Source organism: Lepus europaeus, chromosome 1, assembly GCF_033115175.1.
Source record: "Lepus europaeus isolate LE1 chromosome 1, mLepTim1.pri, whole genome shotgun sequence".
In the NCBI taxonomy this organism is placed as follows: domain Eukaryota; kingdom Metazoa; phylum Chordata; class Mammalia; order Lagomorpha; family Leporidae; genus Lepus; species Lepus europaeus.
In genome coordinates this window covers 16098675-16126284 of record NC_084827.1, presented here as the reverse complement: position 1 = coordinate 16126284, position 27610 = coordinate 16098675, and the positions used below count along the sequence as shown (strand labels likewise).

At 41.9% G+C, this 27610-nt stretch overlaps 1 protein-coding gene across 1 annotated transcript in view; it reads right to left on the bottom strand.

The window, feature by feature from the left end:
• Positions 1 to 27610, bottom strand: part of CHCHD3 (coiled-coil-helix-coiled-coil-helix domain containing 3) — a 282290-nt gene that overhangs the window by 87773 nt on the left and 166907 nt on the right. Inside the window, exon 5 of the mRNA XM_062198182.1 lies at positions 9101 to 9184. Coding sequence (XP_062054166.1) covers positions 9101 to 9184 — 84 coding nt within the window. The remainder of the gene's footprint in view (positions 1 to 9100; positions 9185 to 27610) is intronic.

Sequence of the window (27610 nt, the reverse complement as noted above, 5' to 3'; positions counted from 1 at the left end):
AGTAACAGATTTATGCAGGGCACACAGATCTCAATGATGTACTGTGATAAATTAATGTTTCTTGAAAGAAAGATGCTATTTCAGACCAATACTGAACCAAGGCATGCAAACTCACCTTGAAACCATGAATGTATGTAAGCTGTGAGAAGGCTCACAGCAAAGAAACCTGGTAGGCTTAGTTACATGTAGCATTTCTTTTAATTAGTTTGTCATGGAACTCACCCCACTCCCCAACAAACATCTGAATTTTAAAAACTTACCTAGTGTCTGTTGTGCACCAGGCACTATCATAGTGATCAAAGGGGAGGCAGGGTTTTTCTGGAACTTAATACATTTAAGATTTATTTTAGAGAGAGCTATCTGCGGCGACCAGTGCACTGGGCATGGGGTTTGTGTCTGAGAATTTAACCTGATGGGACTCTTCAACCCAACCGATTTCTCTCTAAACCTCATGATCTTCAGATGTGTGCGGAACAAAGGCAGCAGATCTATTCCTGAGAGGAACAGTCTGGCAAGGCCTCCACGGATCCACTGTGTCAGGGAAACGTAGAGCAGCTGCCTGCCGGTGAGTGTGTGTGCTGTGTGTAGCCACCACAGTATCTGTGGACAGTGCCTGCCTCACCGAAGGGGACTAACACATGTGGTTCTGAATCAACGGTGACTACCAAGAATTCCTCCCGCCTACCCCCGGAGAATTCTGATGAGCAGGATCAAGGTAAAAACCCTCTCTTAGTCTTGGTGACCACACTGGATTTGTGTTTCTCTTCATCACAAGCTTCCTTTAACCGCACAAACCTGTTTCATATGCCAAGTTCAGATGTGGGTACTTCTTGCTTGATAGTACTATGAGCTAATATTATTTGTAAAAGCTTTAATGACCAAATATATCTTTCTAACGTGTTGAAACATAATCCCTTATAGAGGCACAGCTATCTCCTTGTCTCAACATAAAACTAGGATTGAAGAGCAGTTTCCGAGAACGAGCCCTGCCATTTCCTTTAAGAAATTTAATATTCATGTATTGTAACTTTTTAGTCAGTAGAATAGGGAAATAAGCATTGGCTGCTCTGTCTAAATGGAGTATACTTGGAATTTATAAATAAACAAGACATCAAGAAGGAGCACAATCACTAACTTTGAAGCTGGATAGGAAGCAAACGTAAAAGATTGAGCCCATTTTACATCTCATACACAGGAAACACAGGGTGGCTTCCTGGCTGCAATATCCTTCCAATGGCAAGAAAAGATTTCAAAGAAAAGAAAGGAGAGCATTAAGTCTTTTTCAAATAAAACAGCCTGCTGAGCTGCCCCCCAAATATACAGAATCATTAAAAGTGGAACCAATTTCTCATGGATTTCATAACGCTTCTTACCTTGTCTTTACTCATTCAAGTGGCATATCATGTTTAGAAACCATCATGGAAAACAGAGCCTAATTATCTCATTGTATAGACTTTCAAAAGGGTAAAAGAAACACGGAGAGTCGAGCAAGTACGCAACCCATATTGTTGGCATCGTAGCGTTTATGATCATTACAGGCTCTCACAGAAAGGCAGTACGGGGCTTTAAAGATGAACTATACATTATCTCCTTCCCAGAGCCCTGGGGCTGGCTCTGCAAAGCACAGTGGTCCATTCTAAGCTCTGAATGGAGGAAAGGAAGAGATCATTAAATTATAATTTCCATGCACAATTGGTACAAGTATTTCCTACCAACAGGATTAATATGAAAGCAAGATCCCAGAATAAAGCTGCTCAGCAGAGAGGATGGCAGTTTAGTGTCTTGTAAATTTGATTTCACTGAAAGCCCTGACACATCATAATAGTGAAATCCTATTTACTGCAGCAAGCAGGACGGATAATGCTATTTAATACCTGGTGTACTGTGTGGCATCAGCTCACAGCTTTGTGCTCCATGTTCTCATCTTACCTTAAGGTTAATACTTCTTGACAGCCTACATGGTAAATAGAGCCCCAAATTAAGTGCTGATCCCATGATTTGCAAATCGTTCCTCTAAAGTTAGACATCGAAAAACTGGCTCCAGTTAAGGGGATCATTTTAATAGGATGCACTTTTAACAGCTCACCACCAAAAAGGAAAAAAAAAAGTCAGTTTTATATCCCTAAAGCCAGATTAAAAAGCAATTCAAGGTTACCTAAACCACATTTCCCATTTGAAATTTCAGAGAGGTTAACAGAAAAGCCAATGCATTGGAGGATTTATTGAATAATGAATTAAGGATAAGACCCCCATATCCATTGATTTTTTTTTTCCCTTGGATAATGGAATTGGTGGTGGTGGTGAGGGGGGTAGTCCATCTTGCTTTCTACTTTTGGAACATCTGTAATAATAAACCTCCTTTAGGAGAACAGCTAAGAGTGGAAAGTGATTCAGTCTTTCCACCTCAATTATAAATTGCTGTGTCAATTATATTAACAAAAGATATGGTGATAGTGGGCCTTATAAATTTTTCCACCTAACAATTAACATCCAAGTGCATTTATTTGAAGTATCATTATCTGCTAATGATAAAAAATTGAGAGTAACTCAGCGTGCATGCTCCAAGCCACTTTCACAAAAACCTATGTCTCCTGTAATGACATTACAATTAAAAGTGACAATGGCTTCTGTTGCCTTCAACATCCAAACTCGTGGTCCAGAGAACCTCAGGCCTGTTTCTGCAGCTCTCGGTAACTACGGAAACCACAGAGAAGCTGCCCTGATTCTAACACAAGTGAACAAAACCTCCACGCGTCAAAGGACTAACACCGCTCTCTAGGATGACAAGTGCAAAGGGGCATAACCTGTTATGGGCTCGTCTACCAGAAAGGCAGACTTTTCACAATTGTGTTAAACGTACTGTCTCATATTGCATGGCTAGGGTGAGTCACCCACATGACCTGAAATCAGGGACAACTGTTTGGAAGGCACTTTAGGAAGAAAATATCAGAGGTATTTAAGTTTATAAACTAAGTTTATTGAGCCCCCCCCCCCCCCTTTCTCCAAAAAAGAACTGCTCTGTTTTGGTATCTCAGATTCATCTCTTGAAAAGCTTTCCCTCACTGAAATATTTTATCATGACTACCAGGCTTCATCTGGTAGTAAAAACACAGAATAATTTCTCCCAAGAAGGAGCACACTGCGCTGACAATAACCTGTTCTGTCGTCATCTCTCTTTATTATCATCGCTGGCATTATTTCTCCCCAAGCCTTGCACGGAGGAACACCAAAACAAAGGTACTAATTGACAAAGAAGTCAAGCAATGAAAAAGTCAATTTGATTATACAGAGGAGCCCAACGCTTGATGATGTAATAGAAGATATGTCATTCACTGTGAAACTTAAAATTTGTCCATTTGATGTAACCATGACCTTTGAATTTAATTAGCAACTCTCTCCACAGGCGACTGACTAGTAATGTTCTTCTCTTCCTAGTAGCAATTTGTTTTCCACCATTCTCCTTGCAATACTCTCTTTTGCCTAGCTTGTATGAGTCCCTCTTCTTGATTCTGTAGGCTTTACTACACTACAGTGTGTATGCAAATAGCTGCTGAAAGCCAGAGGAGTCTGCACACTGGAAGCAATACAGGGCACGCGGCTGGGTTGATCTGCACATTGACTGCTCCCAAATAAGCTTTTGGAGCCCCCTCAGCTCAGCTCCTGAGGTCATGGGGGCTGTCACATCTCCCTTCATGCTGCATCTTGAGAAAGCCAAGAGCAAAGGGGATTCAGCTGAGCGAATCAACGCCGGCTCAGAATTAAAAAGTTCCGCATGCAAGACACACTAACCAACTATCAAAGAGATCAAGTCTCCAGTATGTCTGGAAGACCCCCCGGGAGAACAGGGATTCCACCCTCTTTTACCCCCAGGTCCTCCATCTCACTTCCCTCCCACAGGCCTCACACTACTGGAAATGAAACAGTTCCCTATAGCACACGCAGCCAGCTCAGACTCCGATGAAACAACCATCCAAACCGTTGACCAAAAGTAAACAGAGTTTGTTATTTTTCTAGGAGATGGAATGAGATGAAACCCCTTTGGCCAGACTGTGAAAGTGTGACTGCACGAACAACTCAAATACAAATTCTACAATTGCTGAAATGACTATGAGCTGCTTACTTCAAATCCAAAGAAGCACAACTAGGTATTAAAATAACTCTCAGGGCTATCATCCTGTAGTTGCTATTTAGTTCCTCTTGGTCAAATGGTGTCAGGAAACACAGATCCTGGGTGTGTGTTGTGGGGAGGGCCGGTTATGCATTTTTGAATGTTTAGTATTTTCAGGTTAGGAAGTCTCAGTAATCAAATTATGACATCAGGACCTAGAAACCTGCATGAGAAGCCAGAAAGAGGTAACTTACCACCCAAAGAACTAGTACTACAATCAGTAGGATGTAACCTTCTTACATACAGAACACATCTTAATGACAACACAGTGGCAAAAAGCTTGGGGTCGAGCCTGGCGAAAATCCAGATCTGTCATGCGGTGGCTGTTCTTGGGCAACTGACTTCTTGCCTTAGCACCTGCACCTCAACAAGAGTGGGAAGACTCATAGGTTGCTTGTGAAAATCCATGCAAAGGGCCTAATACAACATAAATGCTCAATAAATGCTATCATTAGCTATCACAAAAATGATGCTATAAATAACATCAAATTGTTCACAGCTGTACTTGACTCCCCATTGGGTAGGTTTAACTTCTTTATTGAAATGCTTAATAAACAGATATTATACATCTCGTGTATATTTAAAAACTACAGTTACTGTGTAGACATAATTGATGATATAGGCTCTGTACTCCTACTACGTGTGAGTTTTAGAAAACAAAGGGAAAAAATGAGCTCTGCCCTCAAAACACACATAACGAATCATAACGATTATAAATAAAATGTGGTATCGTATCTTAATAAAATTGGAAAAAAAAAAAAAAGAATTCCCCAAAGGACTTACGAAAAGCTCCTTAAAAACATCTAAGAGCCTCCTCCTTAAAAAGCTGCTCTGGGCCTCCTCTCATCGAATCACTAGGCAGGAATTAGTATCCTTCAGGTCTCTCAGATTAACAGTGAGAAGGTGATACTCTCCAAGTCTCGTGCACCATGAGCCAGGAATCCACTGCAGTCAAGACTCCCAGCGGCAGGAGCCACCTCTAACGATGCTGAGACCAAGCTTCACTTCCCCGTCTATGCTGACGCTGTTTCACAAGCCAGCAACACTTGAGCCACTGTGGAACAAGGGCTTGGACTTGAAACACTTTTCAGACGGCTTTGATTCCCAGTAAAGAGCTGTTTTTGAATACTGGTTCGAGGAAGGACAAAACTGGTGTCCAGCTAAATTAAGCTCATCGTCCCTCACACGTTAGTGGGAAGAGAAGATTCTCGGACTCCCGGCTGACTGGCCAATCTCAGTATTGGGGACGACAAGGCTGCATTCATACACAGGCATTACGTAACTGACCAAGGGTTTATAGGGACTGACCTGAGAAAGAACCCAGGCTGGGAGTATAGGAACAACTATGGCCCGTGCTCAGTACACGTTCCTCCTACCCACTGCCCCTTTGCTTCCCAAGAATGACCACCTGGTATTCACTCTCCCCAGTTTCCTCATTGCCGCTGGTTAAAAGTAGAGACAGATATGTGATTACATCCACTTGTAAATCGGGGCAACCCAGAGAGCAAAGGGAAGTTAGATGATTCTGCAGGTTACTCGACTATTATAATTTCTTCTTACATTGTGCTGTATTAAATTCGGCACTTCTACCTTTCGAACACAAGGTATGTACAGAATTCCTATCGGGAATGGTTAGACCTCATGCTTCTCACCGCCATCACGAGACAAGAAGAAATCCCTCTGCAATCTTTTGCACTAAGCCTAGAAAATGCCTCCTCGTTAAGCGTCTTTCAAATAATCCTGGATGAAGTCCAACTGGAAAAAATTCTACTTGGGTGCGTTAGGAATGGCAGAAACAAACAAAAAGAGGACTTGATAGAAACGGGCAGCAGACATGAGACGCTGAATAATACTATAGTATGTATTAGTATGTTGATACAATGGCAAGTAAGATATTCTTTCATGGCTGCAGCTGGTCTAGTTTTCCAGGGCCTTCTACAAGTACAAGCTTCTAACCTGTAATGATGACCCAGGAGCAGAAAATTACTCCACTTTAAAGACCAAGAACCAGAGACCACAGACTCGAGGGGAACTAACAAAGGACTGGATGCCAAAGCCTGCCTTCTGATTCCTAGTCTAATGATCCTTGCACCAGATCAATAAAATGGGTTATCACGTATTAATTAATAGCAGTGTGCTCATTCCACATCACGATTCCAGGCTCACCTGGTGCTTCCAACCTTCAAAGACACAGTCTGCTACGTAAGACGCGAATCACATACATTTGAGCTCGTCACACCATATCCATCCAATGTATTACCTGTTCTAGCTGCTGCTAAAAACAAGTTTACCTGTTAGCAGACCAATGCAATCCACCAAGGGCAAGTCTCCTCAGTCTCCTATACCAATCACTGAAATTCTCAGTAAAAGTATCGGATTGATGAGCAATGGGTGAATATTACAATAATACAATAAAACTTGATGCCAAAAAAATACAAAAACAATCTATCATTGAGCAGGAGCGAAGAGGTACCTAGTAAATCACCTCAAAAACTGTCATTTTAATCACGTCTTCAGCAACACATATTAACTATACGCCAGACATAGCACTGTGGCTGCCGTTGGCTGAATGGTTACTATGGGCTGGTGTTATAGATGCTTGGTGAGTGTTAGCTAATCTTAAGTTAGGATGGTAAACACTAGCATACCCACCTCTTACAGCTGAGGATACTGATGGGTTACATAAGGTGGTCCAAGTTATCAAGCAAGAGAATGCCGGTGGACGGATCTGAACCCAAGGCACCCAACAGTGGGAGCCTGTGCTCCAGTTCACACTTCTGCGGACTACAACTCATGGGCCAACTCACTACCTGTTTTTCAACAGTGCTAACAACGGACATACACTTTTCTAATGGTTGAAGAAATGTTAACATTTTTTTTGACGTGAAAATGCTATGAAATCGGAATGTTGGTGTCTATAAAGTGAGAAGACTCCCATGCACTCACTCACATGCTCACTCTATTTGCTCTCCCATCACAAAAGCAGAGGCCAAGCTCACACATGGATGATACCGGCCCTTTCCAGAAAAAAATTGCCGACCTCGTCTCCAAACTGTTCCACTCTAGGTCTACTCAACATCTCTACATGGATGTCTAAAGAAGTATTCAAAATCCACATCCAAAATTAAACCTTTGATTTCCTCCACCACCCACATCCTATTCCAAATTTTAATAGTCTTGTCCATGGGAAATTCATCTTTCTCCTTATAAAAGCCAAATATCTAGAGTACCTTTGAGCCTTTTCTGTCTCACTCACGTTCAAAAACATCAGCACATTTGGTAAGCTCTATCTTAGAAATATCCAGCCACACGCCTGACCTTCAGAGCTGGCACCCTGGCTGCGGTCGCTGCCACCACCCGCCTGAGTCAGTGCCAGAACGTCTTCCTGAGTGTCCTCTGCTCGGCTCTTGCCCAGTGCTCCAGCGTCCCCAAACATGCGGAGAGACCCCCGCTTCCGGCATGACAGTGACCTGCTGTTCTATCACTACCGGTTTCTCCTCCAGCGCCATCACTTCAGACAGCCCCTTCGCTCTGCACCCGACTCCACATACCTCAGCCCCGAGATGCCCGTTTTCCAGCTGCTTTACTGCTCCCCATATTCTCAAGGCCTGCCACACAGTGTACCTAACTGGTTTAACTGAACTGAAATGCCATGGGGGCAGATGTTTAGTTCATCTTCTTCACCAGTATATCTCTGATGTATTAGATGCTTAAGTAGATTACCTGCTGAATGACTGAGAAAATGGTCCCTACATTCAAGAAGCAACTCAGTTCACAGACATAGGGAGACACAGGAACACAATGAACATATAAATTACTGTATTTAGTGGGGGGTTAATAGTGCTTCTTATTTTTTTCCTACTGTCTTATCAAATGTGTCCAAAGTAAATCATACTAGGGGCACAGAATCAAAAGGAAGGAAGAGTCCACTCCAATTTCATGGTTTATGTATGAAGCTAATCTAGACAACAAATCTACTTCATTGAATAGAGGCACTGATTAGGTGCTCAAACTCCCATTCTTTTTTTTTTTCCTTTTTTAATTTTCATTTGATTTGAAAGGCAGAAAAACAGAGAGAGTATTTCCAACCACTGGTTCACTCCCCCAAATACTTGCAACAGCCTCGCCTGAACCAGACCAAGCCAGGAGCCCAGAACTCCAGCTAAGTCACTTACATGGGTGCCACCAGACACTCAAGTATTTGAGCCATCATCTGCCACCTTCTAGAATGTACATTAGTAGGAAGCTGCATCAGAAACAGAGGGAACCAGGACTCAAACCAGGCTTCCTGATAAAGGATACAGACATCCCACACCATGATGTAACCATGACACTGTGCCCATCCCCTAGTCTGAAACCCAATGTCGTCTTTCATTTCGGGCTTAACTTTCTCTGTGGCAATTCTGTCCAAATGTGGATCTACTATACCCTAGACATAGCTAGACATACCATCTCCTCTCCTTCTTCTAACAATTTTCCTTATAATGATCTATACTGTTCAGCTTCTTATCTACCATTTTTGAAAGAGACATTCATTTCTTACAAATGCAGAGAAACTGAGTTTTCACAAAGACAATACAGCCTTTAAAACTCATTTTTGAGAATGTACTCAAATTTCGTCAAACTTTGGAGATGTGAAGAGTAGTACTCTACCGTGTGATCTGCAGGCAGTGTAGATTCCAGTCATATTAGTAACACAAAGGAAAATATTTGGGGGACTTCTTGAGTAGTGAAACTCATCAATGAACCAATAACCTGCATGCCAAATGACCGAGGAAGAAGACACACGTCCGGAGACAATGAACTCTCTGCCTCTGTCACTTCCTGGTAGGAAAGGCAGTCAGAGTTCTGATGTATTGATTTTTGAATGAATATGTGGGAAAGCTGCAGATGTGGTACGAGAAGAGGATCAATGACAAGAAACCGTCATACCCTTTCCTCCAGTCTGGCCAGCTGCTCTTTGTAGAAGGCATCCTGCTTCTTTATCACCCGGTCTTTCTCCTCCAGCTGCTTAGCCTGGAAACGGAAACGAAGAATATACTATATCAAGAAAAAGCAGCAACAGCAAAGCCAAAGTCAAGTATAAACTGCATTAGGAGTAAGTATGCAAAGCTGAAGATTTTTGCAATCTAGGAGTATTAGGTCTCTGGCACAGAAAAACATTAATGTGATGATGATTGCTGTATTTCATGTAAAGAATGAATCTGCATTGTATTTTCTGGCTACTGTTAACAGCTGTGTCCTACTTTGCCCAAACATATTTGGAAATGTCACAATACAGCACACAACAGAGTGTCATGTTTAACTTCTCTTTCTGAGATTCATGATTTGCATAATAAAACTTTGATTTTTTTTTCTGAGCGTATGATACATGGTTAATAACGTTCTTGAACAACAACAAAAACGTCTATATAATATTTTGCACACACATCCTGTATCTGAGACCTCTCACATTACCCAGTAAAATCTGCACATGAAGCAGGTATGGTTTTATTTCTCTTTTTATAAAGCAGCAGTAGTCTTGGAGGAGAGGGGAGGAGTTAAAACAGCTATAACTGTTTACCTGAGTAACGTAAATACAAATATTTTAAAAACCTTTACTTATGACATTTCTAATTTAAAATATCTTTATTTACAAAGCTAAAAACATGTAGCAAAATATTTTACAGCCTTTTAAAAATTTACAAAGATGGTTACTTATGAATTAAGTAATTTAAGATTAACAAAAAATACATTGTTTAAACTATTTTGGTATGTGGACTGGTATGCTTAATTGAATTTTATCTCTGATGATCACCCAGAGTTAGAAAAAATTTTTACTTGTTTTTTCTTCAGTGAATGCTGAATATATACCTAGGACTTACATGAAATAAACCAAGTATATCTTTGGGACAAGTACTAGTATTCTTTGTTTCATTTTTAAGAGTTAAAGCAGAATGACAGAGATTGGTTCACTCCCCAAATGTCTACCAACAACCAGGGTTAGGCCAGGCCAAAGCCAGGAACCAGGAATTCCACCCAGGTCTTCTCCATCCATGGATGACAGGGAGCCAAGAACTTGGGCCATCTTCGGCTGCCTTCCCAGGAGCATTAGCAGGGAGCTGGATGGGAAGTGGAACGGCCAGCACTCCAGTATGGGAGTCACAGGAGGAGGCTGCACCTGCTTCTGTGCTAACCTTCTTCTCAAAGCCATCGAGCATGGTCTGGCTCAGTCCACGTCAGGGTGACTGGTTCCTCAACTTCTGTTCAGGTCAACCTATTTGCACACTAGGTGGTTGTTTTGCTACTTACTTTGTCTTCAATGTCCTGAGGCATGTCAAAAACAAAGAAACAGTCATGTAACAAAGTTAAGTACTGTTTTTTCTTAATACCACAGAGAAATTGGATAGATAACATAGAAAATGTAGACCAAAGGCAGTAATGGAAAACAAATATATGAGGAGATGCCTAACTGAGAACACATTTCAATGTCACAGTGCTGCTGCAGTTTAAATGGAATATTTCAATGAAAAGTCCATGTGGCTGGAAAGCATAGGAATAAAACACAATATCAAGACTAGATAAATAACCCTCGGGCCAGCACTGCACCTGTGCTTCCTGGACACAGCACAGTGGAGATCTTCCTAGTCTGTCAGGAGTACAAAGAAAGGATCTCTCTAACTTCAACATGCACGCTCAGAACATAAATGAAGGAAATAGAAAACGGACTTGAAGAACTTCCATAAAGCAAAAAAAAAAAAAAAAAAAAACCAAAAAGCCATAAAAGTCAGTGACAGAAAGAGGAAAAGAAATCTCAACATGCAATCATGAGAGCTGATGTGATTATTGGCAATCATTGATGTGATATTGGCAATTTATAAAATAAGTTCTATGTCTCTGCATATCTTCCCCCAAAAAGTCAAAATAAAATACACAATATCACAGACTAAAAATTTGTATTTTAAAATAAATACAAATAATAAGCACATGACAAAAATCCAACCACACAGGAAGTCAAATAATACAAATTAAAATAGTAAGCTCTCATTATTCATCCATCAAATTGGCAAAAATACAAAATAACAATTTTATATTGCCAAGGATACAGGAAAACAGCTTGCCCCATACACTTCTGCATATAAACTGGTATAACCGTTTTACAAAGCAAGTCAACAAAATGTAATGTGTCTTAAAGATGTACACATGAGGTCTAAAAATGCTACTTCTGGGACCTATTTTTTACAACATATGGCAACACACGAAGACATTCATGGTAGCACTGTTTAGAATCCAAGTAAAGAAAAGCAAAACCAATTCTGTGATTAAACAAAATATGATTATATACTCGAATTAAGTAAAAAAAAATATAAACAGCAAGGACTATATGACCTCTTTTATTATAGGGAAAAAGAGCAGAATATTCTATAAAATGTCAACAGAGGTTACACCAGGATGGTAGGCCTATGTGTGGATTCTGTTCACATGTCATTGCTTAAGTCTCAGAATTACAAGTAAATATACTCTGTAGTCAAAGGGCACAGCGAAGAAATTTTCTGATGTAAGAGAATGAATTTTGGTTACACAATTACATGCATTTTTCATATAACTGTATATGAAAAGAGAATGAACTTACTTTTTTTTTAAACTTTTATTTAATGAATATAAATTTCCAATGTACAGCTTATGGATTACAGTGGCTTCCCCCTCCCATAACTTCCCTCCCGTCTCCCGCTCCCTCTCCCCTACCATTCACATCAAGATTCATTTTCAATTCTCTTTATATATAGAAGATAAATTTAGTATATATTAAGTAAAGATTTCAACAGTTTGCACCCACATAGAAACACAAAGTGAAACATACTGTTTGAGTACTAGTTATAGCATCAAATCACAATGTACAGCACATTAAGGACAGAGATCCCACATGAGGAGCAAGTGCACAGTGACTCCTGTTGTTGACCCAACAAATTGACACTCTAGTTTATGGTGCCAGTAACCACCCTAGGCTTCCGTCATGAGTTGCCAAGGCTATGGAAGCCTTCCAAGTTTGCCGACTCTGATCATATTTAGACAAGGTCATAAAAGACAGGGTGAGGATAGTAACCAATGATCCTAAGAGTGGCATTTACCAGGTCTCAACAATTATACAGCATTAAGTGGGGAAGAGGACCATCAGTACACACAGGTTGGGAGTAGAGCCATTGGTGGTAGAGTAGAGGTTATGATTACAAAGGAATGAGGTCCAAGTGCACTAGACAGGGTCTAGAACAAAGGACAGAGTCATTATTAGAGGAGCTAAGAAAGGTGCTGTCTAAGCTACAATTAAGTTTTCTGATTGAGAGGCAAATAGAACCTGACAGAAGGGGCTTGGTAATAATCTGGTGGGCTTTAGGCCTTGTAAGTTAAGAGGCCCAGACCTATCCATCTCTTCACATGGGGTATATCCTAAGGGAGGTGTGAACCTCCTAGGGGAAGGCACTCTGTTGACTTTCATTACTTAGCTGGCCTGGGAGGAGAGCTGGCCAGGTAAAGGCAGGTGGCATCTCTAACAAGAAATTTACAGTTCTGCCTGCAATGTTGCTGACCCTACTTGACCATACCCTCAGCTGCAGTGGTCACTTTGGAAGTTGGGCTGAGTGGAGGGCTTTTCAGCTTAGAGCCAATAAGATCTGTGGCTCTGACCTGGGCATCCTTCAACTCCAGGGCAGGTCCATTTCCAGTGATCCAACTCTTGGCAGAGCTGCCAGGGCTCTTCACAAGCTGACTTCTGCTGAAGCCCAGGCTTACCACATTGAAAGCCACTGCAGTGGGTCTCCTTGAGGGCAGATCACTGTACAGATCAGCCATTAATAGGCCTGCCACCCATTGCTTCTGATGCCGAGCTTTCTTTTCCTCCTGGTTTGTGTTAAAGCAGACCAGAGGATGCAAGTCAAGGGAGTGCCCAAGTCCCATCTCTAAGCTTCGGTGGCCTGAACTACAAGGCTATAGTCACAGGCATGTTCTGTAGTAGTTTTTCTAAGGTAGACAATGCCCATGAGGAAAATTATATTCTCACTTTAAAACTTTCTTTCCCTTTGGTCTGAAAGGGAGGTTTTTTCTACTTACTGTTTACTTCACTGATGGCGAAGTAAATCTAGCTATGAGATTATAATTTAAGCTCTTATTTCTATAAATTTTAAAGTAAATATAAGTTAAACATACTAAAAATGATCAGGCCTGTTTTACTTCCAGTTATTCAGTATAGGATAATTTAATCTGCAAAAATGCAACAAGCATTATTTAAAGCAACGAGTATGTGGGAACAACAGAGGTTTGGGTGAATGAGATATGATTTAACAATAAATTGATTATAAATATTCTGGGCCAGTTATACTCTCAAAAATTAAGTCACTGAAAATGAATGCCGTAATAATTTCTTAAGACTCAAATCACAGGAAAAAAGACAAGTCACAAACAGTATGTATAATAAGTTCCTAATTCTGGATAAGAAACTGGGGGAAGGGGACAGTACTCAGAAGAGAGAGAAAGCGAAGGTTGACAGCCAGTTATATAGGCATGGAAAAAATGTAAACTATGTTAACACGTGGCTGGCGGTTATGATATGCACAGAGAGATATATTTCTTATTTGAACTGTTCCCTGTTTTCTATAAAAGCAGTTATTATTTCTTTAATTACAAACAAATATTTAAACATCAGCATTACATTTATTCTTGACTACAAAATGGACATGTGACACAATACACAATCTAAAAGAATGAACTATTAAGTAGTCATTTTAACAACTCCCCTCAATATTTTTAAGCAAACTGAACAGTTATGAGTAGCATGGAAATAATTTTGCCTACTAAATCCTTAAGGTATTGGTACCAGGTTCTCTTCCCCATTCAACATATAACATCACCTATCATGGTTGTCAAAACACTTGTACTAAAAAATGTTTCTTCTGTTCATGTTATAAGATTGAGCATTTTTAAGAAGCAAAGAAACTACAACGAATGTTCCATGATGGTTATGCACAAAACACTAAGAAAATTCAAGACTACAAAGTACGTTACTTGAGTCTACTGAGGGCACTCGAAAACCAACGATTTAATTTTTGAAGAGCTGATTACAACCTAAGGATGTAGTCATTCACTTTTCCAAGACACAATCTTTAGAAAATTTTAAAGCAACATGTCAAAAGGTCAAATATGCACACTAAAGACCACAGAGGGAGATACCTACAAGGCCCAAAGGCCTGTCAACAGCAAACCATATGCTGAACATCACAGATCTTACCCTTGACTGCAAACAGAATCAATAGTTCAAGACCCGCTGGGGAGAAAAACAAAGCAAGAAACATGGCCACAACACTTTAATGGCACATTGCTTTGAAACAGTTAATGTGATGCTGGGCGGAGGAGTCACACGATATGAATCCTGAAACTTAAATAAGCCCAGAACACATTGACTAAGCTAATAGCTGCTGCGGATGGAGAGTCACACTCAACTTAGGACGAAGCAGTAAACCAACTGCAAGGAAATAAAACTTCCCCATAGAACTCTCTAACAGATGTACAGAACCTCTGAAAACGAACAAATAAAAACAATGAGGATTATAACATTATTTACTGTTATGGTGGAATCGTTTCTTAGGGAAAAACAAGAATAGAAAAGTTTTTCCCTATCTCCTATTGGCTATTCCTAGAAGAAATGTGCACTGATTAGTTTTCAGAACCTGCTGGAGTTGGCACAACATGATTGGTCTTGAAAACGTGACAGAACAGACTGAAGTGGATCATTATGGAAAACTCGAGCATCCATGAGCAAGAGAAACAAAGAAAATAAAGAAATCAAGTCCTAAGAAACCCAGCGCATCAACATTTTGATGTCTTAACTCAGTGTTGTAGCTAGGCTAGAAATGAAATATACATGCATTTACCTCCATAAAGATCTGTCTCCATAAAAAGGACTTGAAGGCAATTTACAATCATGAATACAGTAACAAACTCAATACAAGACAGAACAGGGATTACGAATATGGCGTATCATGCAGACAGAAGCCTTACCTTCCCACACATATTCTGGGGTAAATCGTCATAGCGCAAACTTTTGGGCATGACTACACCCTTCTAGCCCTGGCTGCTTCTGAGGACCGGGTACTGCACACACAGTGTAGAGCACTGGAACCCAGTGACATCACAATTGCTTAGCTCACAGGTAGCACACGTTACCTCACACGAGCACAAGGTGTGCCCCAGCAAGATTCTGTGTCATGAGGAAGCTTGACAAAGTTCCTGGAAATGTCACTGTTCAATTTCAGTTCAAGGAGGAAAACAAAGCAGGTGTCTGCTCTATTTTCCACGGGATCAGAGCATCAAACCAAAGATGACAAGGACCAAAAGACACAATTCTAAATCAATCTAAATAGGAAGTGCTTATCACCACATTTCCTTTCATTCTAAATTTTGTAATAATGTGAAACATACAATGAACTGTGGGAATCAATCCTGCTCATCTGTGACAGGTGAAATTCATCCACCTGTTTCACCCTCATGTGAGTGGAGAAGCACCACGGGTAGGACCCACGTGAGATATGGTCTATAGAAACCTGACAAAACACACGCCGACACGAAATAGAGGACCGAGCTACCGAAGGGGCCCGAACAACACACGTAGAAGGTAGTATTATCTGATACTACATTTAAAAGCTGTAGAAAATGACCACTGTGAAAAAGAAGCCATTAACAGAATAATCAAAGCAGCCATGCACTTCATTAGTTGAATGATAGACTTTTGTAATAAATGAAAAATTACGTAGGGTTCACTGAGCCCCTACCAAGTGGCATAAATAAAGAACCATGCTCAGAGCACTGTTTTCTGAACTACACCAGAAGGTGACTTTCCAGAGGGGAGCTCATCTGGGTGAGCTTAAAGGATGCTCAATTTATTTATCATACTTTTCAATGTCTACTTAGAAGCATGAGCATAGGCTATGAGCAAACCTCGGCTTAAATTATGATGTCCACTAGCACTAATATCTGTTTGACCAAGGTTGAAAGTTGATGAAATACAAAAACACACTCTCAACAGATGTCTTTATTTTACATCTGGAACTCAAACCCAAGCCCACAGGATTGACTCAACTCAGTCTGGTTTTGCTTTGTGTTCCCCAGAAAAATTCCAAGCCTGGTATCATATGTTTTGGCCTTTTCATAGTTAATGGCATCCTTGAACTGGTGAATTGAATATGCTCTCTGCCACTTTAGGGCATATCTGGTTATTGTCTTGAAATAAGAAAGCAGAGGCAAAGATGGATGGTTTTTGGAGTTAAAAAATTAAAGCCAACAATGAGCGAGAAGCGGAGATTGCTGGAGTACATAAATTTAGAATAGAAAGCGATCTTGGTGGTGTTTTAAAATTTTTCAGAAGTTCTCCTGTAACTTTTGTGCAGATTGTGGTACTCAGCAAAAGGAGCAAAATTAAATGCTAGATGAAATCAGAGACTATTTTATAAGCTTCCTTCTGTAGCTTTAGAGAGGGGAGACAATTTTAAACTCTACATTTACTTCTTTAGCTTTCTGGTGTAATTCCGTAATTCAGAACTTATTAGGACAAGGGTGTAGCAGGAGACCTACTTGGTACAGAGACCCTGATCTCTACGTTGGCTTTGTTCCATCACCACATGGCCACATGTTGACCTGTCTCATCACTCACATTCCACAATCACTGTCAGATGTCTCTTCCTTCATACAGTTTCCATCAAGTCAGACCTACCTTACGCTGGTTGTGATTTGTCCCCTCTAAAAGGGGTGTTGGAGTTCAATCCCCACTGTAAGGTGGTAAAAGGGTGGAAAAGTAACCTGACAATGACCTTGGGAGGTCACTGTGGTTAGATAGGGTCGTGGGGGTGAAGTCCCCATGATTATTGGTAGTTCTTTCAGAAGCAGGAGAGAGACCAGAAGACATGCACGCTTTTGCTCCTGGTCTCCCTATGAGACACCTCACGGCCTCAGGAAATCTACCAGCAAGAAGGCCATCTCCAGAACCATCAGCCAAAATGCACCTTTTTGCTTTAGTGTAACACAGGCTACGGTGCTGAGCTTTCAGTAACAGAACCCGGACTATTAACACCCTGCTGCCTCTCCCACGTCTGCATTTAACAGAACGTTGGGCACACTTCTTTACAACAAAGACTTCACCTTCACCACCTCTACTGCGACGGGCCTCCTCTTTGACTGCAAAGGCTCGCAGACAAGAAAAGGGCATTCCTCCTCTCCACCACTGACATGGCAGGGAAGGGAAGGCTTTCTTGTAGAAGTTGTCCTGTGCACTGCAGGCAGTCTGGGGCACCCTGGGCCTCTGATCTTTGGAGCCCAGTACCATCAGCCCTGCCCCTCAGCTGGCGTAAGAGGATTGTTGCTTGCCTGAGGCCAATCATAAGCAGCCTTATCCACCTCGGGTGAACCTCTCCTACAAATAAAGAACTTTTTATAAGAACAGACAACTGGGATTTGGTTGAGTTTTACACAAGGGGCTGCAGGAATCATTCTGTACCTGCCAGCTAACGAATTTTTGTTTAATAAATGTCTGCATTGCAGAATCAGGCTTGGGGGAAGCTGGGAGGGTTGAATTGTGAAGGCAAAAATGTATAAAAAAGCAACAAGGGCAGTTCACGTCCATGTGAAGTAATGGATCGTGTCCCAGGGAGAGAGAAAATTAGAAATTTTAGTTTTATTAGTCTCAATCTAAAGCACATGGAACATGAGCTCATTCTTTTCTATGCCTCCCCCCTGTAACCAGAACCCAGGTCTGCATCCTTTTAAGTCCATTTTGCTGATGCTCAGTTCATGCAGGACCGAGAGCTGATGTGAACTTGTGAACTGGGACTCGCTGTTCAACATTAGTTCTGCTTGGGCAGTGCTGATGCCACACCGGTTGTTAAATATTTGATACAACATTCTGGAAAACAGGGCCTACTGTGGCTCCATTGTAACTTACAAGTTTCACGTCACAAGAAACATGCTGTTTCTACACGGAGTCTCACCTGGGAGGTGCTGAGACACACCACCACCAGTGTCGCGTTCTATGCTCCTCTTCACACAACTGCTTAAAGCAAGAACAGCCAGCATGATCCCCAACACACAGGAGACATTATGTGGATGCTGAATCGCAAGCAAACTGAGGGTGAGGGTTTCAGAATTTTCAAACAAACAGTTTTATCTTCTCTCAATGATACTAATTTCAGCTACTATAAGTTTATGAAAGACACAAATAAACACAGACATGCATCAAGCCTAAAAGGAAAGAGCATGTTCAAATTCAGCAACTGAATATAAAACAAAGTTCCAGAAGAGCAAGTCCTATAAAGGACTCTGTCACACAATCATTAATGAGCTGAAAAACTTGAAAGCATTGGGACCGGTACTGTGGCATAAAGAGTAAAGCTGCCACGTGGGATGCTAGCATCCCATATGGATGCTGGTTCATGTCCTGGCTGCTCCACTTCCAGTCCAGCTCCTTGCTATGGCCTGGGAAAAGCAGCAGAGGATGGCTCAAGTGCTTGGGCCCCTGCGCCCAATGTGGGAGACCTGGAAGAAGCCCCTGTCTCTTGGCTTAGGCCTGGCCCAGCTGTGGCCATTGCGGGCATCTGGAGAGTAAACTAGTGGATGGAAGACCTCTCTCTGTCTCTCCTTCTCTCTTTGTAACTCTGTAACTTTCAGGTAAATAAATCTTTAATAAAAAAAAAAACTTTATAGAATTACAAGCAAAAAAAAACGAAAAAGGGATTGTAGTCAATAAAACTACTATGTGAACATGGACTTAGAGCAGGAAGGGACTTTAATCATCAAATTCCACCACAGAATAGATGACACATGTTGTCAACTATTAAATGCCACCAAGAAGTGTGAAGGCACAGTGACCGCAGCACTAAGCCACAGCTGCTGTGGTGTACAGTGGGAAGGCGTGCTAAGCTTCTAGAGTTATGTAATAATGTGCAATTAGATTAAAATGGCTCTCCCTTCTTATTCCATAATGCAGGGAATAAAACTTCCACTTCTGAGCACTTACATGTTTTACCACGGAGATTAAAAATCTTAGAAGCACTCTGACACAGAGGCACTGGTTAAACTGCACTATCTGTGCCAAGGTATTTGATCTGACAAATAAATTGGACAACAACACGGAGACAATTACCGTGCAACTTCTAAATTCCTTTTCTTTTGGATTAACTTGTATTTGTTCAATTTAAATGTAGGTGTAATGTCCGTTCACACTATGGGGACCAATTGGCCAGTCAATGTCTTCTCTAGCAATTTGTTTCACTTTCAGAGCTGGAACAAATTGCCGAGATGGTCCAGTTCATTTTGCAGGAGATAAGTGAGGCTCCAGGATCTGTGCTGACTAAGGGAATTCTGTAAGGTCAGGAAGACGGTTGGTTCTGAAACCCCTGCCCCTTGAAAGCACTGTCGTCCCCATCACTCTATTTCTTGCCCTCTTAGCTTGAAGTTAAGAGAAGAAGATGTAAAATGACTAGTCACACATTTGTAGTTATTTTGGGTAGTACTCAACATAAAGAGATTCTTCTTAGAGATTTTCTCCCAGAGTTAATGAGATCATTCTAAAAATACCTTCAACACCACCTGTATCCTATGTCAGTTCAGGTCCTTGGAATTCAGATGCTGACACAGAATTAAAACACAAGAGACAGATGACAGGGAAGCCTGGGGAGGACAATGGAGAGGTTGCTGGAGAAGGCAGGTGGGCATCGGGCCATGCAGCAGGTTTGACGGGGGCAAACAGGAGTGAAGGAAGGAGACTAGCACAACTCTAATGAAATCCTTTTATATTTTTAAAGATTATTTATTTGAAAGGCAGAGTTAAAAAGAGGCAGAGGCAGAGAGAGAGGTCTTCCATCTGTTGGTTCACTCCCCTAATGGCCCTAATGGCCGGAGCTGCATCTATCCAAAGCCAGGAGCTTCTTTTGGGTCTCTCATGTGGGTGCAGAGGCCCAAGGACTTGGGCCATCTTCCACTGCTTTCCCAGGCCACAGCAGAGAGCTGGATCTTAAGTGGAGTAGCTGGGACTTGAACCAGCACCCATATGGGATGCCGGCACTGCAAGTGATAGCTTTACCCAGTACGCCAGAGCGCCGGCCCCATGAAATCTTAAAACCCTTGCCATGTGGATGCCCTTCACAGCAGGGTCGGTTTCAAAGACTGAGCTGAAGTGCACCCTCCCACTCTGCCACATGATCTGATTTGCTAATTAACACAAGGCAAAATGATGACAGCAAACTATGGGCTGGCCTGAAATGTCAAGTGACAGCTAAACAGAGGTGGAAAACACCGAGCCAAGAATGAGGTTGTATGTGTTGTGGCTATCAGTTCCTTCTAGAATTGCTTCTCTTCTGTAGGTTGGACTGAGTACACCCAACTGGACCCCAGGCAATACAACTGACCTACACAGAAAAAGCAAGCCAACAGGCATCAGACAAAGCTTCACACCACTTTGGCTGCCAACTCATGGTCTTCAACAAATCACTTAATCTTTTTCTGGTCTGTTTTCTTATTTGTAAAGTTCAGGGGATAGGCTAAGCAATATCAAGGATCTTTCTAAAATTCACATTTTATGTACTATATTTACCACCACATTTCTTTTATTATTCACTTTGAATCTATTAGAAAGCTAGGCCACAGGAAATTCAATAAATGTGCATGTTCTGCTGATAAATGGCTAGGATGCAAAGGCACACATTAAATGACATTTGGAAATACTGTGCATGTGTGACACCTCATTTCCAGGGGCACCACCAATGCTCCCCCTCTGTCTAACCTGAGCACTGAGTTTGCAGCTCTAGAGCAGAGCCCTGCTGCTCCCTGAACCTACCACCACCTGGGAAATTAAAAAAATAAGAGTGGGGCTGAACAGGGCCACTTTTTAAAAAACAGTAAATTCAACTCCATGCTGCTAACCAGATCACACTATTTCTCATTTTCTAAACAAGAGTAAGACCAAAATAACAGTAATAATAATAACCATCAGACATCTTCATCTGGGGCCCTCTTTTAATTTAAAAGATTTATTTTCACTTTAGGCCGAGAGACGGGGACAGGCAGAGAGAGATCTTCCATTCACTGGTTCTCCCTCCAATGCGTGCAACAGTCAGAGCTGGATCAGGTAGAAGCCAGGAGTGCAGAACTCCATTTGCGTCTCCCCTGTGGGTGGCAGGGACTCGAGTTCTTGCTGTCTCCCAAGGTGCTCATTAGCAGAAAGCTGGGTCAGAAGTAGAGTAGCCTGGACTGGAATCAGGCACTCCTACGTGGAATGTAGACACCCCAAGCAGCAACTTGGGCCGTGGCACCAAATGCCCACCCCTTACGTGGAGCTCTAAAGAGGCTAGTACAGTGGAGATACTTCACGTGCATATTTCATTTATGCAATCTCAATTACCCAGGCTAAAGGAGGGAAAAAGACAAACTGTAGTAGCACCCAGGATCTCCACGTCCTCACCAGGAAACCTGGGGCAGCAGACACACTGCAGTTCTACACTGGGCCTGTTTCATTTCCCACACAGTATGAACATCTCTTCGTTACACAGGCGTCTTCCACAAACCCTTAAATGGAAGCCAGCATTATCATCCAGTGCTCAACTAAAGAAACCCTGTGACCCAATAATGGAAGAAAGACCAGCAGTGCCGGGCGCTGGCATAATTGTGAACAAAATAAAATTTCACCTTACGTGATGACTTTAACACGAAATCCTGAAGCAAGATGCGGCTCCACTCTATGTCGAGGAAAACGCAATTTGCAAAAGTACTTAAGTGGCAGAAATTCCTTTCTTTAAAAAAGATCCTCACTGTTAATGAGATTGGCCTTGTAGGACAATGTTTTCCCCAGAACGAATATTGAAGGGATTCTTGAAAACCTTTGGCTTCTGTGACAAAGGAAAAGAGGTTAGGAGATCAGGCGGTGGGAAGGACTAGTGAAAACCCTAGCTTTAGAGGAAGAAGGCTTAAAAGGCAGGAAGGGGAGGCTGGGAATGCAGTCAGAGCATGCATCATTAGGACGGAAAGCAACAGAACACACGAGAGAGGGTGGAGAACAGCCACTTGAGTGCCTGGGTCCAGCTGGCTGAAGAGGGGCGAGAGGACAGCCACCGTCTCTGTCCACTGCAGGAGCCACACAGACACACAGAGGGGAGGGCAGCATCACAGGAAGGAAGCAGTCAGTCTCCTTGCCTGATCCCTCCCTGGGGCCTGGATGGCTTGGATTTGTTCGCAGCCCTATGCGCACTGTGGTACAGGAGGACCATAATGAATCAGGGAACGCTGGAATCCCAGGTCCTAGAACCCCTCTGCACACTGAGAGTGGACTGAGGAGATGTTAACCAAAAGTCTGCTGACAAGAAACTCAGGAATGGACTAGCTGAGACACCAGCTTACAGTTTTCAACCCTTTTACCACTGTTAAAGGCCTGTAACTGTACACTAGGAAGCCATGCTACACAGCAATGTGAAATAGTGTGGTTTCTATATTCCCCCTTCTAACTAAAACCAAAACAAGAAACTGGCCTGAAACCCATGGCTGCAAGAGATTCTGACCTCCGCATCGGGGCTCATCAGGCAGACCCTTCTGTAGATGGAATCCAAAAATAATAATAATAATAATAATAATAATAATAATAAAACAACCTAATGATTTTGATTTGGTTTTGCCTGCTGAGAAGTCAGAATATGATTAACTACCTCACATGAGTCCTCTGTCTCCTTCAGAGTTGTGGCTATCATTTTAATCATGTACTGCATTTCTGGCTTCCAATCACCCTACCGTGAGGATGATTTTCATCGATCCGTCATCTGATCAGATGCTAGAATGCTCCTAGTGACTGCCCACACTGAGAAGTTTCGTGTTCAGATCCCTGCCCAGAGGAAAGTGACCTCTGTCCTCGAGCCTCTTCAACCAAGTTCAACTGTTCTGCACGTAGAAGGATGATCTTAGAGACAAGGCATGAGTGACATCTGGTGCCTTACTTCTCAGCTATCAAAAATACTAGCACAGGGGCCGGTATTGTGATACAGAGAGTTGAACTTCCACCTGGCAACACCAGCATCCCATACTGGAGCACCAGTCTGAATCCCAGTTGCTCTGCTTCCAACCCAGCTCCCTGCTAATGCACCTGGAAGGCAGTGGATGACAGCCAAGTGCATGGGTCCCTGCTTCCCCAACAGCTGTTGTGGCCACATGGGGAGTGAACCAGCAGATGGAGGATCTCTTTGCCTATCTTTTAAATAGATAAATTAATAAATATTTAAGAATAGAAAGAAGCATCTCAGAAGCAAAACTAAACCTTAGAACTCAAGGTTCTTATGTTAAAAATACTTCCAAGATCATAAAATTAGTCATTATTAAAAACAGAATACAAATTGCTTTGGCTTTTATTTTAAAAGTTGGCATGCTAAACGATAGCTCAGATATTCTTAAAATTCTCTCTATGAATAAGAATAAAAAGATAAGACATCTTAATATATTATTTCAAACACAACCACCTGCCACCCCTCTCACCATGTCACACACCTGGGTGCACACACATTGAAAAGGCATGCAACAGCTGTCTCATGCGCATGGGTGATCACCTGTGGCACTTCCAAGGTGCGATTTGTTTCTAGAGGCATTTACTATCTGAGAAGAGCATCACAGAGTGCACAAAGACATTAGGGACCAGAAATCACAATAGCTGCATGAAAATATATTCACTGAAAGTAACAGATGTTTATATTAACATAAGTATCCAGGACACATAACTCAATTAATGCAGTAAGAGAACTACTTTGCTGAAAGCTCTGGCTTGGGCCTTTAAAAATTTTCAATATTAGCTGGCTATTCAATTTTATAAAATGTTGAATGATTTGTGCTCTCTTGCCATTTGTCACCTTGCACAGAATATTCTAGGCTACAGTAAAGAATTAGTGCTTTATCCAACTGCACGAAAAAGACAGCCTGTTTGCTTTGAAAAATGGCTACCACCTGCTATTAATCTGAAACTGAAAACAAGCAGTGTAATGACATTTAGCGAGTTAGCACCCCCTCTGCCACATTCCTGATACAAGAGAAAAAGTGACATTTCATAATCTTAGCAAAAAATTTTTTTTTTAATTTTTATGAAACAGCTTTATATTTTACTACCAATAATGACATGTGAGATTATTAAAACCAGACACTGTGCCCCTGCAGTGCGACAAGCCTGGTTTAAGTGCTAAAGGAATTCTCTCCCAAGCCCCCCTATCTTTCCCCTTTCTTCTTCCTGTCTGGTGTCAGATGAATACAGCAGTAATGATGACATGATCAAGGCAGAGCTGACAGCCGGCTGGAATATTTGTGAAAAGACTGCCTTGCTGGTCTTTGCGAGAAGCCAGCTTTGCGCTCCTGGAGCTTTCTGTTACCTGAGGTCGCGCGCATCCTCCAGAGATGAAATGCAACCCACAACTATTAATTGATCTATTGTTCAAATAGCTCCTCTTCTACTTTGAAGAACTTTCCCAATTTGGTTGACAGAATGGCCTGGCCAGCAACTTACTCAGCTCTAACCAAGCACGCAGCCACGATGGGAGTGCCCTACAGAATTCATCACAGTCTGTTAACGACGCAGGCGCATTCGCGGTGTTCTCTCTTCTGCTGGAAGAAATAAGCCATACAACATCTAAATATTGACATGGTAAGTTAAATGCTAAAAGAATTGACCCATCTGAAGAACAAAAGAAACCATGTATCCATTTGTTCAACAAGATCTCACTGAAAACCTACTTTGCATAAAACCCTCAGATGCTGAGTTAGATACAGTAGGCTACAATAAACAACCAGCCTATTGGATGTCATTCAGTGACCACAAACAACGATCCTAGAACGCCCACTTGCTTACCGTTTTAACCACTGAGAATCCATTTTTGTTTATAAATGCTTTGCTTTTTAGGAACTTAAAAACTAGAGTAAAAGGCAGCACACAGGTTGTATACACAAACCAACATAATAAAAAATTAATTTTAGATAGGGACAGTAAATACTGCAAGGAAAAGAACAGATTTGATGGCTGGACTGAACTTGAAAGCTGGGTGAAGAGGATCCAGACGGACAGAGATCCAGTCAAAGGCCACGGCAAGAAAGGGGACAATAAACGGAAGGACAAAGAAGGGAAGAAACAGGGCTCTGCGAGTTTATAAGAAGAACAGGAAGTTAGAGTGAGAGGACCAGCAAGCAAGGGGAGCCAGGTTGCAGGAGGGCTGAGCTGTCTAGCTGAGAGGTGTGAACTTCATCCTTTAAGGGGGGGGGGGGGGTGTTCTAAAGGATTCTGAGCATGATTTAAAAACAGTATTTTCCGAAGATAAATTTTAATGCATGGAATGGGTTAAAAAGAGGGGGACTGCCAGTCAAGGGAGCGTTCAAGAGGATTCATGTGTGAGAACAGGACCTACAGTTAAGTTTCCGCCAGCGCTTTCTAAATATCACTACAGTAAATGGAGAAATTCTTGCGAAAGGACAGTGAACTGCCAAACTGAAAACACATGCCACGTTCCAAAACACGGCAAAGCGGACAAGAATGAACACAACCCAGACCGCTGGCCACATTAGAGAAGAAAATCTATCCACAGAAATAACCACTGAAACCACGTAGTTTGGAACCTGCAAGTTGGAGTAAGGGGCAGTGACACATCCAAGAGACCAAACACCCTACTGTAAAATAAAACTGATCAAAGGAGGAAAGATAATTAGGGACTCTAGGAAAATTGGGATCTGTCACCATCAGGTATCAGGAATGGTTTTCTTTGACCACCACTCTTGGTATACATTTGCCAATCTGGTGTGTAAGGTATTTACGCTGTAAGAGAAAATATAAATGGGGTTTTCACATACCCAGCTCAACACGGCACCAGTGTCTATCAAGTTCAAAATGACTAGAATCTAATGCAAAATTTTAAGTCCTTCATCCTAAAGGAAGAGTTTCTATATAAAACCTCCAATCTTAAAAACATCATAGTGGCCCAAATACAAATTTTAAAATACCCTCAGGTTAATATGTGTTCAGATACTCCACTGATAGGTTCAGCATGCCACCGCCAAACCATGAGTCGACGTAACCAGTACTCTATTCTCAATGAATGAGGTAACTAGCTTTCCTGTCTGAAAAGCCTCCTTTCACACCTGAGGGCTGTGTTGGCTGAGATAGGGTCTGAAAGTTAAACTCTACAAATTCTTCTCCAATGAAGACATCAAACTTTCCAATAAGTGGCTAAGATGCCCCCAAGGTACAGGTCAAAGGAATAAGCCCTGTGCTAGGCACGCTGCTTTATGTTTCTTCAACCTAAATAGAAGTCAGACCCAAAGAGATTGATCCCTGAACTCAGGAATCTGGGGCAAAACATTTGTAGTAGCAAGGAGTAATGAGAACCCAAGAACTGCATAGCACTTAAGAATGTATGAAGTTCTTCTATACCGTAGCACTTAATTCTCAAAACAACGCTAGGACTTCAGTACATTCTCTAAGGTATGCTTAAAATACTGCGTAGCAAAGAAACAGTTAAAATAACCAAGCCCTGCCAAAATTACCACCCATTCCTGGTGGAGCCCATACATGACAAGGGTCACAGAAGTGAAGAGTTGACGAAGTCCCACAGCCAGTAAATGGTCAGGATGCTTTGGTTTTGTTTGTTTGTTTGTAAGCAGCCACTCTTCCATTATTTACAGAGCTGTCTTCATCACCTTCTCCATAAGCCTTGTCTGCCTCTACTGACCATCCCCCTTTATAAACTCTGTGACACTTGCAACCTACAGCATAGGGCTCTCCCCACCACAGCTGCAGAGACGCTCGTATACAGGAGCTGCCGTACGAAGTGTGATACGTAGGGGCAGGAGCGAGAAAGAGACAATAATCAGACTCAGGTTTCTTAGGGAAAATTTGCATCAGGAAATAATAAGCACGTAAGTGACTACAAAAGGAAAATGAGTAGACTACGAACTCCTCTGGAGCAAGGAGTGGGGAGTTTTCTGTTTGTTTATTTGGTGGGGGGTTGTTTTACTTCATTTTGTTTTAAATAACCATATGACAGTACCTGCAGGTATTCAACCGGTAGTCCACAGATGCTTGGTGGATGGCTTCCCAGGAAGATTTCTTTTACGGACTACACGTGACGTGGCTCAGGTTCCTGACAAACCCAGGCAGGTTTAACTCAATGCGTACTCTTTATTTCTCAACTTTCTTACACTTGTGAACGACTGGGACTTCAAGGATTGAAGTTCTGACACAAAAAGGTGAGCAGGAAAAAGCACATTTCTGCAGTTCTCCTTTGTGTGTTTCCAATGTAATACACTGCATTTCTAGATGGCATTTGCTCCCTTTCTCTTGTCTAAGAGAAAGCTCCAAAGAGACCGCTTACTATTTCCATTCCTCTTGATCCGACGTGCCCCTCTAACTTTATCAAAGTGAACCTG